Raw genomic sequence first — 12876 nt, 5'->3', positions numbered from 1 at the left:
ATGCCTGGTTCCGCAAAAAATAAATAAATAAGTAAGTAAATAAATAAATAAAATTAAATAACAGGAAAAAGATGTGCTAAGACCTGATGCAAAACTAGTAAAACTTTACTAAAAACGAAAGAATGCAGTTTAGGGGGCCAGGGAGATAGCTCAGTAGAGTAAGCGCTTCCCTGACAGGAGCAAGGGGGGGAAAATGCAGTTTAATAAAATTGCAGTGGACCCTTCAAGTACAGGCGAAGAGGATGTTTGGTTTTACCCAAAAGTAGTTTGAAACAAGTTTTCAATGTTTTTGTCATAAAAACGGTACATATTTTGGCAGGTCCATATATTTAACCTGATTTAAACATGGCACAATATATGTATTTCTCAAAACATTTTCTTACCCCCACTGGTAGCATTGCTAAATGTTTTTATGTACCAGATAGAAAAAGAAATTTAAAAACATTTTTAAAAAATAGTAAAGAAATTTAAATAGTTTGAAACCTAGGTTTGTGCTTTAAACTATGCAAAAAGAAAATTACTAAAGTGACACAGCACTTTTTCTACAAGTTTCATTTATTTAGAAGTAGACTGCAACCTAGATGCGTCGCTATAAGCCAACACACCCTCAAAGCAGATCCCGTACTGTTTGGGCGCCCCCTGGCCCCCTGAGGAAGACCCCTGTCCACAGGTGATTGCCCTCCTGCGCATGCTCAAGTGGCAGCGCCTGGACTCTGCCCTGCGCCGCCGTGCTCGCTTCCACCCAGCGGAACGCAGGCCTTCTGTGGGGCTCTGAGGTAAAATCATTCTCACCTTTTGAAGGTCAGGCATTCCTTTCATTTCCATAGACTTACACGGGTTTGGTTTGCTTTTCCTTATTTTTAATTAAAATGGGAAAACTTTTGATTTCTTGGCTGACGCCTGCTGATGGGGTTGTGTCCGGTGATGGCGTCCCTTATGTTTCTGGGTGTCTCTTGGTGCTTGCCCTGCGGCATCTCTGATGGCTCAGCCTGGCAGCTCCATCTGCCTGACCCTTGCTCTTAGCCTCTGAGCAAGGGCTTCTGCTGCGCTGAAGCGTTCTGGGCGCACAGCGCGGTGACAGAAGTCACGGTTCCGCTGAGCAGTGTCGCTCTGTCAGTGATGCAGGGCCTCCTGGTGCCTCTTCCTTAGCTCTATCCATTTGGAAGGTGTTTTCTTACCCACAGTGCATTTTGAGACCTGTTTTTAAGTATGTATAGCATCAAATAATATTTACCTTGCTGAAGTTCATTGTCCTAGTTGGAAGTTATTTCTGTTTTCAGTTACATTGTCCAAGATAATTTCAAAAAAGATGTTTTGTAGATAGTTGCATATTACATATGCACTGTAAGAACACGTACAGAATAATGCTTGAATGTTTAAATATTGAGCACAACAAAAATGATGATTTAGATAAAGTTTATTTAGCAGGCATTAAAAAAAAACTACATCATTAAATTTGGAGGTGTTTCTTTCTTTCACAATAGTGAAGATAAAGGTACCGTAGAGGGACATGAAACCCCCAACCTGAAAGAGACGTGGGCCAGGTTTGTGTTCTCTAAAACAGAAGAATGAATTTTAGGAACAACGGAGGTTAAGAGCAGAATATTTATTGGGGGAAAGAGCTCCTGTCTGACAGAGGGACAGAAGGGGACCTGAGCGGGTTTCCCAGGAGTCTGCCTTTTCCAGGGACTTTTGCAGACCAAAACAGTGTGGTGAGGTGTGTCTAAGGTGGAAACGTGGGAACTGGCATGAGGTGGGACAAAACTTGATCAGCCAGTCAGCCCACAAGCACTGCTGCTCAGGTAAGCGTCATTAAATCCAGAACCAAATGGGGAAGCAAGTCATGTAGCAAGCAAGCGGGCATGAGTAGAGAAGAGGGACCTCCCCTGTAGGGGCTCCTTAGTGACTCTGCCTGGCTTTCTCAGGGTGATTATCAGTCCTTGCTGCTTGGCTTTTGTGAGGACAGCATCTGTTTGATCTGTGGTCTTTAGCTCTGGCCCACAGCAGGAACACTGAGGTGTCTTGTCTCCTGTGCTGTCTGCTTAGCCCTGTCTGCCCGCCTCTCCTGTTTCTATCTCACTGCGCTGGCTACAGCAGCACTAATTTCTATTAGTTCATTACAAGGAATAGTAGTGCTTATATTGTTTGCTCAGTCTTGCATGCCCGTAGCTGGTAGTCTGAGCAACTACTTTGAAGATAACAGCAGGTAATATAATAACCATGGTTAGCTTCCCATCTTTTTTTTTTAAATTCTGTATCATTTTTATTATTTTATTTATTCTCTTTAAAACAAAAAAAAATAATAAATTTGGCGGAAAAAGACTGGATTGTCCTGAGTTCTATTCCAGAGAGCTTATCCCAAATGGTCAGTGTGCAAAACAGGAATCCAAATGGCCTTACAGCATGACTGTGGTAAAATTAATCCATGCACGTGTTTTTTCCTGCTGTGGCTTGTGCAGCCAGAAAGGTGAGCGCGAGTCACCGGACTTTTCTAAATATTATCGTACTAACACCTCCAATTCATGGTCATTTGGGGGTTGGGTCCTTTTCTTCCTACAGGAACTAGGACTTTTCAGTCAGTGCTACGGTGCTGCCTGGCGGGACCTGCTGCATGGATGGGGAAGCTCCGCACTCCGCTGTGTCCCCGTCCTCGCCCAGCCTCACGCGGCTACTGGGCACCTGAAGGCACGACGACTGAGAACCTGAGCTTTTTTCTTTTACTTGACTTAGTTAATTTTACTGACAACTTAGTCATCCTCAGGCTCCCTGGCTGCACTGCAGAGACAGAAAATAAGCCGCCTCCCTCCCGTCCCCCTGGCACACAGCATCGCAGTCTGCTGACCAAAAGCGAGCAACTATTTATCTCTGTGCTGAGGATCAAGCCTAGGGCCTGGTGCATGCCACCAAGCTACCCTCCTAGCCAAGATTTGTGAACTATTTCATACCCACTGTGGAGGCCCTGCTGGTGAAAAGAAAAAAGAAAGTGTTTTCACCTCTAGGGGATGCTGAGGATGCAGCCCCAGCCCAACCTGTGTATGTGCTTAAGCTCAATTGTGAAACACAAGAAAAGCTTTTGCTTGTAAAGCACTTAATAATTCTGAAAGACAGGGAGTGCTTTGGCATTTGATCATCACAATACACAATGGAAATAAACAGAATTCTAACCCCAGAATCTTTTCACTGAACCCATCCACTTCCACTGGAGAAGTTTCCTGTAATGTAACAAAAATTGGATCCAGATCTTGGAAGAAGTTAGAGTTCCAAGTTCTGAAGAAAAAGCTGGTTTTTATAGTTGCATGTTAGTGATTTTAAAAGTCTGTTGGTAGAATAAATGAACATAATACATAAGCACATGATGCCTGACCATCTGCAAGGAGACATCTTAGTATGCTTTTGATTAATAAACGTTGTGCACTAAGCATAATTGTTCACACATTCGCTGTTTCTCAGATTGTATCATTTTTGTTTCAGAAGCTCTTGCAAAGCACACCAAGCCAGAAGGAAGCCTGCTGTCTCTTAGACAGCTCTGGAACCATGAGCAACAATGGAACCGACCTGGAAGTCGGATACATCTCCTCCTTCGTCGCGATACTTTTGTTCGGCTCAAATTTTGCACCACTTAAAAAATATGATACTGGTGATGGTAATTATTTTTCCTTGTGGGTCAACCTACAATCAATTCTAAGAGTGTTCTGTTTTTTTAGAGTGATGGGTGTAAAGATAAATTTTGATGAGCAGGGCCTAGTGAATAGGGCTCAGCATACATCAGTATTTGCTAAGACCCATGCAAGCCTACGTGGGAGTCAGGCATCAGAGACAATCTCGAAGTCCATGCTTCGAGGGAAAGCCACGGAGGTATGTCAGAAAGCCTTCATTTCTACATCTGCTATGCTTGCAAAAGAAATAACTTGCAGCCAGTTCTGCAAATGACACTCTTTTGAAAACAGCAACTGATGCCTTGTAGAGTGATGGGAGAAAAACCCAAATTCTGAGCTTGCATGTGTAAAGTTGGGTCCCTGAGTAAATGCTAGATGGGCACAGAATACTGCCCACAGAGTAAGTTGTGTAATAATGCCCAAACTGCACATTAATGGTGTGTGCGCGTGTGCGTGAGCGCACACACACACACACACACACACAACCTCTTCCTCAGTTTATCACACATTCGATGCATTCACACGCCCACCTCTGCTCTCAGAAACTCAATCCACCCACTTCATAAAACTCCATAAGCCCAACCCTGGTGCCTGTGTCCTGAAGCAAACCACAGGCCTTTCAAGCAAAAGTACTGTATTTACTACAGCATTCAGAAATTTACATTATTATTTATTATTTTTATTAGGTTACTACTTCTTAAAAGATATATTACTGATGAATATTTTGGTATTTCTCAGACCCCATCTTTCCCACAGACATTGTGGGGATTTTTGCTTAGTTTTGCATTGTGTGTTGATTTTTAGGAATGTGTGTGTACAGCAGAGCAAAACTGTGAGGTGACTTAAGAAAGACAAGTTATTTTATTCATCTGTCCTCCATATCACAGCCAGATGGAACTGATGCTATAGTGGTAAATATCTATTGGTAGTTTAGCTCCTGTTGCTGTTGGTTTTCTGTTTCTAATGTCTTCCTCCTGCTGAAACAATTGAATTGCCAATCATTTTCTTCTGGAGGCTTCCTTCTCTTTTCCTTTGGACTTGAGACAGAAAAGAAAGCTACTACAGAAACAACAAAGGTGACAAAGGATGTGGCTTTCAGGTCTTTACGTTCAGCTTTCTGCTGTGAATGAGCCAACCTCTTCCTTGTTTGCCTCTGTCCCTCCCTTCCTCCCTCCCTCCTGCCCTCTCTCCCTCCTTCCTTTCTTTCCTTCTGTTGGACCTCAGACCCAGGTCCTGGGATATAGCATACCTACCACTGAGCTCCACCCATGGTCCCAAGCAAATCTCATCAGCTCTTGCCCTGACAGCCAGTAAAATGAAATTTTCATATGTAAAATTTTCTTTTTTTTTTTTTTAAGAGGTTAGGAGCCAATTTTTTTCCTCTCTACTATGACAGTAAGTCACAATAGATAAAAATCTCCCAAATGTAGAGTCAGACGTGATATTCCCACTTGTAGCTGCCTCGGTGTTTCTTTCAGTGTCAACTACTTTATCACTGTGATCTGTAAGGCTTCCCTGGTGCAGAAGCCTTGGAGAGACACAGATGCCTCTCAGCTCCCCAGTGCTCCTCAGACAGCTGGTGAAGAGCAGCCACCAGAGCTTGAAAAGTGAAGCCCTGTCGTGGAGCGCGTGGCTCGCTGCAGACAGGCAACGCCGCTGTGTGAGACCTGCACATGGCCCTGACCACGCTTGCATCCAGCCGTGCAGAGCTGGTGTAAGTGATCTGCAAAAGCTTTAGTCACTGTTGTGTTATTGTGGAGTTCCTGATGCCTCTCACGTGTGTGTGTGTGTGTGTGTGTGTGTGTGTACACGTACATGCACATGTATGTGTACCAAGTGTGACATCTCAATAGAATTATAGACTTGGTTTTTCCAATAAGGACAGAAAAATCTGAGTTTCCCTGATGTTGTTATAGGCAACCGAGTTACATAGAAATGCAGGTAGTCAGACAGGGCTGGCCCTCAAGGAGACAGTAGGAAAGACAAGATAAGTGCAACTGTGGAGACACAGACACTCGCTCCTGCTGTGGGCCGGACCTCAAGACTAAAAAGCAAACAAAGGCAGCCACATACTTCCCTAAGGATGGGCATCAGGGATTGATATTCTAAATAGGTATCAATCCACTTGAAAGAGCCTAAAAGCGTCACTAACCCAGCCCCCAGCAGGAAGAGACCTTGTTCTGTACTCTTGCCCACTGTCTAGGTGACTCACTTCCCCATTTGTTCCCAATTTAATCAACCATACCTTAGTAATTCTGCTTGTAATCTTACTGGTTAATCACAGTTTTGTCCCACCTCGTGCCAACCTTGCACAGTTCCCATGTTTTCCACCTTGGGCCCACCTACCTCACCTCATGGTTTTGCTCTGTAAAATTCCCTAGAAAAGGCAGATCCTTGGTACCGCACTCGGTCCCCTTCTGTCTGTCTCTTGGGCAGAAGCTTGCTGTCCCTCTGTAAATGTATTCTGCTCTTAAGCTCCATTGTTCCCCGGGTGATAGTCATTAGGACAAGTTTCTGACTCTCAGATTCATTTGCTGTGTCTTCGGGGTAGGGTTAACTACTAGAGTAGTTCTCAGGAGAAAGCTTACAGAGGGCCTAGAGTGAAGCTTGCATAAACTGTGGCCATTCCCCAGTAACCCTTCCACCACAGTATTAAGCACAGGTTTACTCAGACCCACTTGAACCCTGACACGAGTTCTCTTGTCTGCAGGAATGTTTCTCCAGTGGGTGCTTTGTGCTGCCATTTGGATAGTTGCTTTAGTGGTCAACCTGATCCTCCACTGCCCCAGGTTTTGGCCTTTTGCAATGCTTGGAGGCTGCATTTGGGCAACAGGTAAGGTGTGGTCTAACTTTCTAAGTACTCATTTCCTGTAAGCTCAGCATAACTCTGATTCGCAATGCGAAGGAATAGCAGTCATCGATTCTGTAGACTTCTTTGCCATAGATGATAGAATTATTTCATTTCTTCCGGGCAGACCCCACCTATTTTTGTAACTTTCTGGTTTATTTCTTTTAATGATTTCTAAGTTCCTGATAGAAAATTACTATGGTCAAAATATTTCAACATTTCTTTTGAAGTGTAACTGAGTGCTATTTTACATGTTCTGGCCCTTATTTCCCCAGCAAGTACTGTTTATTAAATAGTAATCTCTATCCTTGACATGTTTAGGATATATACTCAAAAGTAATTGACACAAATATAAAATCATTTCAAAAGTATTGATAGTAGAAAAATAAACAGAAATCTTTCCACTATTGCTTTCATAGGCGTGAAATTATAGGACTAGAGTTTATATATTTTCTTGACCAAACAAATGGTTTCCGTTGTCAAACAAATTCACCCCTGAAGAGCTTTTTCTTTTTAACAAGGAATCAAGGATTTTTATAGTTTCGTTAAAAACAAATAACTTTTAAGACGCTAAAAGAATTTACTATTTTAGCCCTTGATTTGAGGGAATAAAATAAGGTAAAATTTGAGAATTTAAATGGTTCATGAGTTAGTGGCTGAAAGAGTGAACTCTTACATTACTCTAGCATTTGCATCTTTATGCTTCATAACCACCTCTGATCCATAATTATCACGCCTGATGGGAACAGAACCGAATATAATGCAAAAGGAAAAGAACCGACCCATTCATCCCCATTCTTCAGTGTTTGTTTTCTTCTTCAGTAGTAGGGATTGATCCTAGGCCCACACCCCCAAATGCTTTCTAATTTTTTTTCAATTTTCAGACCAACTTGCAAATTTGATAAATTGTCCAGATTGGGCTCAATCTTGTGATTCACCTGCCTTGACCTTCCAGAGTGTTAAGATTATAGGCGTGCACCAGCACACCCAGCTCTGGCCGAAGGTTCTGCCAGGAGCCAGTAGGGGAAGAGCCCCATGCGAGGGATGGTCCCTCTCTGGTTGCTATAGGTTGTAGAGCAAGGGGAGGTGCCAGTATTGCAGGGACTTTGTTGGAGATGATAAGGAGGGTGTTGTTGACAGGGGTGAGGACTCAGGAAAAGACCTGCTGAGAAGGGGGATGAAGAATTCCACTGGGACTGGCTGCATCTGAAGGCCCTGGAGGTCCCCCTCATACAAGACATCTGCCCACGGTTCTCTGGCAGCAGCACGCAACCTGCCACGGAAACTCCAGGAGGTTTGGGCAGGAGCTGCAGGTCTGGGAGACCCTTCCTCTGGGTGATAGATGAAATTAGGTCAAGTTCCCAAAGAAGAGTGAGCAAACACGCAGAGCAGGTGTTTCAGGGGTGCTCCCTAGGAGACTAGAAAGTCTAGAAGGTGGGATGAGGAGGAGCAGCCAGCCCAGAGCTAGGGGAGATGGGGAGTGAGGCGGTGGCTTTGCAAGTTCAAAGAAAGCTCACGAGATGGGATTACAGACCAGGCTACTGCTCAGGAGTTAGGAACTGAAAAATAACAGCAGCCGCAGCAACAACAACAACAATAACAATAACAATAACAGTAGCAACAAAAATAAAACAAAAGTAACAATGAGCCTGACTTCAGGGCACAAACCTGTACTCCCAGCTGGTTACTCAGGAGCTGAGGCAGGAGGATGGCCTGAGCCCAGCAGGTAGCCATCCTGGCCAGTGTAGTGAGGACCACCCACCTCAAAACAAGAAGAATGTCAATAATAACAACTTTGGGATTAGTCCCTGAGTGATACTGAGGAAAACATGGTAATTACTGTGCAAATCTGAAAGACAAACTAGTGAGTGTGGAGAAGCACACTCCCTACTGGGGCCATATGGGAGCCAAAGGCCTGGGACAGCTGTGAGCACCAGCTTGCACCTAAGGCATGTCACTCTCATTTCATTATCCGTAGCTTCTGTGAAGAGTCCTGCAATAGACATCTACATCTCACTAGGATTCTTAATCATCACTTTGATGCCAAAAATGCTTATTTTATTTTAAAAAAGAGGGCCTACACAAAACTTGTCCAAATCTCATGAGATTCAGTTAGTTTCAGAATATACTACTTTCTGTACTGGGCATAATGTTTCTTCCATGTATCCCATCTACAGGGAATGTCGCTGTTGTCCCGATCATCAAAACCATTGGTTTGGGCCTTGGAATCCTCATCTGGGGGTCCTTTAATGCCCTAACTGGCTGGGCAAGCTCAAGGTAACACAGTCACCCTTTCAACTAAATTTCTCATGACTAAAGCGTGACAAGTGCTGAGGGTTGGGCTAGCTGCAAAGAATAACAGGCAGCTCCTAATCTCTCTGAGCTCACACATAAAATGGTAAAATGCACATATAGAGTGTGGTATTATTCTTTGTCTTAAACTCTTCCTAAGTACCCTAAGTATTTTATCAAGAGATAGCAAGAGAAAAAATCAACTCAAAACAAAAACTGATTTAGAGAATTATATCCAGGAAACATCTCTGGAGGAAAATGGGAAGTGATGCTGATTTTCCCCATCTCTTGTGTATTTTTGGGACACATTCTATACACTATTTTTATCTCATTTGCACAACTATATGTATATATGCAAGTAAGTGCTTGTTGTAGGGAGTTGGTACTCAGAGGTCAGTTTCAGAAGTTTCTCGGAGGTAGGTATTTGGGATTCAAACCCACTTTTCAATTCTTTTTTTTTTTTTTGGTAGAACCAGGGATTGAACTCAGGACCTTGCGCTTGCCAGGCAGGCTCTTAATCCACTGAGCTATCTCCCCAGCCCTCAATTTTCAGTTCTAAAGTACATAATTGACCCTTTTTGCAGGCTCAACATCTGTACCCCAGTCTCCTCACTGCATTTGTAGAGTTTTGTTAGAGCACAGCTATACTCATCCTTTGATAATGGCTATGGCTGCTTTTTTTTTGGTGGAACCGCCGATTAAACTCAAATCCTTGTGCTTGCCAGGGAAGCACTTATTCTACTGAGCCATCTCCAGCTCCCGGCTGCTTTTCTTCCATCCTGGTAGAGCTGAGTAATTGCAAGATAATGTCAGGCTCACAGAGCCTAACATACTCTCTAGTCCTTTTAAATAAAGTTTGCCAACCCCAGTGCTAGAATTATGCTACCCACTAGAGTAACCACAAACCACAGGTGGCCATTGATATTGAAACTGAATTCATTAAAAATCACAGCGTGAAATGTGGAATCCTCAGTTGTACCTGCCACATTCCGAATGCTAAGCAGCCGAACCTAAGTAGAGGCCGCCTGTTCTAGTTACTTTCTCATTGCTTGGACACAATACCCAAGATCCACAAGTCCCAGGAAGAGAGGATTCCTTTGGGTCGCAGGTGGAAGATTTCAGTTCGTAGTTGGATGGCTCCAAAGATAGTCAGGGCTGGCAGGAAAAAGCAGACGTGAGAGTTAGCCACCCTTTCCCATTTTATTCCGTTCAGGCTAAGTGCTTATTGGTTGGTGTCGGCCATCCCCAGGGTGGGTCTTCTGCCTTTAGTAAATCCATCTTGCACACCCAGAACTATACTAGACTGAACAGTGGACTGATCTGGGATCACACCTATGATTCAGCCACTCCCAAAAGCCCCACTTGGTGAGGTTCTGGAGGCATTTTAGATCTAATCCGTGACAGTGCCCCATAATAGGTACAGATTTAGAACAGCCTGGCCATCATGGATGGGGCTCTTGGGCTGTGATCCCTCAGCCAGCAGGAAGGTCGACACCACAGTGTTCCCCCCCCCCCCGCTTCAGGGGCTACCGTTGGCCTTAAAAGCATCATGACCCTGAAATGAATTGACTTCACCTGCTCTGTCTGCTTTCCCTCTCCTCTCCTGGTGGGCAAGCCTGAATTTCACAAGTGGTGTCTGCCCGTGCTTCTTGCCTTCCATTTTCTAGCTCCAAGGTGGTTCTGGGTGACGCTTTGTAGTAATGCTGACAGTGTCAAAGCACAAAGCAAATTCAGTCAGTGCCGAAGAATAGGGATTTGAACCAAGGAATTTTTAGGGTATGTTTCAAACGACCAAGTGTGTATAGCTCAGTAGCACAGCACTTGCTTAGCATGTGTGAGACCCCGAATTTGACCCCCAGAACTGCAACAAATAAATAGATAAATAAATAAACAAACAAATAAAGTTGTAGCCAATTATTTAGTATTCTGGACACCATTTTAACTATATTTTTCCTCCTCCTTCTTTAGTCTTAATAGAAAAGAGACGCAATTAAATACTCTGCTACATGGTAACCATCCTAATGTCTATAAGAACCTCTATAATAAGTACAGCTATTTCTCTATTTGTAATATGGAAATTTGCTCCATATTTACGTGACTTATTCAAGGTTACAGTTAATAACTGTGAAAGCTAGGATTTGAACCAGGAAATAGGGCCCCAGGTCCATGGCCTTATATATTACATTTTAGCAATATCGAATCTGATGGGACTGAATTTCCAGGTTTGGCTGGTTTGGAATCCACGCTGAGGAAGTGTCGAAGCCAGTGCTGAACTACATCGGAGCTGGACTCTCAGTGACAAGGTACGTCACCATTTTAATGTTTTTAGTTACTCTTCTAAACTAAACTTAGAGTTCTTTAAATAAATCCCTAGGTCTTTATATTTTTTTTTCCAAACTTGCATTTTATATCTGTCTGATTTTTCCTTGAATTCTTAATTCACAAGGATGGGCCAGTCTTATAGGACAAAATACCAAGTCTGGAACAGGAGGCCCCGCTTCAGCTCCCAGGAGCCCAGAGATGCTGGAAAAATCACCTACCTGCTTTGAAAGTCACGCCTTTGCAATTATGTTGTCGCTCACGCTTCTAGCTCTGAGTTCGCTTGAGCAGGTGTTGAAGTATTTTGTGAACTACAGCACAGCGCACAAATCGGTGCTGTGCTGGCTCCCTGCCAGCCCCTGAGCAGCCTCTGTTCTGTTCTTTCTTCCTGTGTTACAGCCATTCTTCCTGCCCTTCCTCTCCTGTTCCTTATTCAAAAAGGAGACCTTCCAGGGTCGTCACTGAGCTTTATAACCGGTCGATGGCCTGTTCCATCCTCGCTGAGCCCTGCAGCCCAGTGGCTGCGCTCTTGTTGCTTGCAGTGAGTATCACACTAGCACACGGTGCCTTTCTCCTCTTCGCAGTTCCGTGGACAGAGGTTTAGTCTGACCACACCTCGGAGCACATTCAGCGTGCTGCTGCTTTTCTTGCCTTCTGGGCTTGGAGCGCCCACCTTGTACCATAAGGGAAGCACCTCAGCACTCCTCTTGGGACAGAACATTTGCTAGCTTCACCGCTGCTGCCTTTGGGGCCACGAATGCTTGAATAAGGGTCACCTGAACCCAGCACTGCTGCAGTATGACAGCGGAAGTGAAATGCAAGAGGACAGCTCAGGGACTCAGCGGGGTCCTCACATGCGGCCAGGGTCTACAGGGTGTTCAGGCTCTCACTACTAGATTTGACTCCTAGTGATCTGCCTGTTTATGCCTCCCAAGGGCTGCGATTGCAGGCACGCACCACCAGGCCTAGTCTCAATCGCTGTCTCAGCGTGCCCCAGGGGTGGGGTGGGCTGGCACGGCAGGCCCCGGGATCGAACCGCTGCGCCTGTGCCTCCTTGCAGGCACTGTAATCCACGGAGCTATTTGGCCGGCTGGACACAAGCTCTTTTGAATTCCTGTTTTTGAATGTATCTATGGGCAGCTGTCCCCACCATGGGAGTGAGAATTGAAACAACTGATTTTGTGGTGGTGTTGGGTCAATAAAACCATGAAAGGACCAGATCACCTTCAGTTGAGAACCCTGTTTTCTCTGGACTCCATGGTATCCCCTGCCAGGGCCTTCTGCAGTGAACAGCCCTGCCTGGAAAGATCTTAGTACATTTCCATTCATCACGAAGGAGCAGTATATTCCCTTCCTTGGCAATGATGGCTTTTCCCCAGTGGCTTTCAGGAACAATCTCCTTGTCATGAAATATTGTGGTAGAGAACATTCCCAGAGCCGCTGGAGGAAAAAAAAATAATAGATTATTCTAAAACAGTGGATTCTTGACACAGTTTGGTTTGAGGCAATTTTATGTATATTAGACAATTTCGCATTGAATTCTGGCTTCGTGTAGCTCTCTTAAAAACAATTTCTTCACTTTCCAACATTGTAATGTATCGTGCCTGAGCTTGACTTAATGGTAATTTAAAGCCAGTTCCTGCTGTTCCTGAAGCCTTGTTTTCTCCATATTTCATCTTCTTTTGGAAATAGTACATTCTGTAAAGTGACAGATCAATTATTCATGTTCTGTCTCTTATTCCTTTGTGACCTTAAGCAGAT

The 12876-nt window shown here is 44.2% G+C and overlaps 1 protein-coding gene across 5 annotated transcripts in view; it reads left to right on the top strand.

Moving 5' to 3' along the window:
- The first annotated feature begins 686 nt into the window (after positions 1 to 686).
- Positions 687 to 12876, top strand: part of Tmem144 (transmembrane protein 144) — a 36003-nt gene continuing 23813 nt past the window's right edge. Inside the window, exons 1-5 of one of the 5 annotated variants that reach the window (XM_023723695.1) lie at positions 687 to 776; positions 3472 to 3643; positions 6367 to 6489; positions 8682 to 8781; positions 11019 to 11099. In XM_023723695.1, coding sequence (XP_023579463.1) covers positions 3535 to 3643; positions 6367 to 6489; positions 8682 to 8781; positions 11019 to 11099 — 413 coding nt within the window. In that variant the 5' untranslated portion in view covers positions 687 to 776; positions 3472 to 3534. Of the gene's footprint in view, positions 802 to 1492; positions 1545 to 2860; positions 3034 to 3471; positions 3644 to 6366; positions 6490 to 8681; positions 8782 to 11018; positions 11100 to 12876 lie in introns of those variants that run through there. The other 4 variants (XM_023723699.1, XM_004638707.2, XM_023723696.1 and 1 more) reach the window with 4 other exon arrangements.

Source organism: Octodon degus, unplaced genomic scaffold (assembly GCF_000260255.1).
Source record: "Octodon degus isolate 3935 unplaced genomic scaffold, OctDeg1.0 scaffold00101, whole genome shotgun sequence".
Classification (NCBI taxonomy): domain Eukaryota; kingdom Metazoa; phylum Chordata; class Mammalia; order Rodentia; family Octodontidae; genus Octodon; species Octodon degus.
Note: the sequence above shows the minus strand (reverse complement) of the source record. Positions and strands in the feature narration are given on the sequence as shown.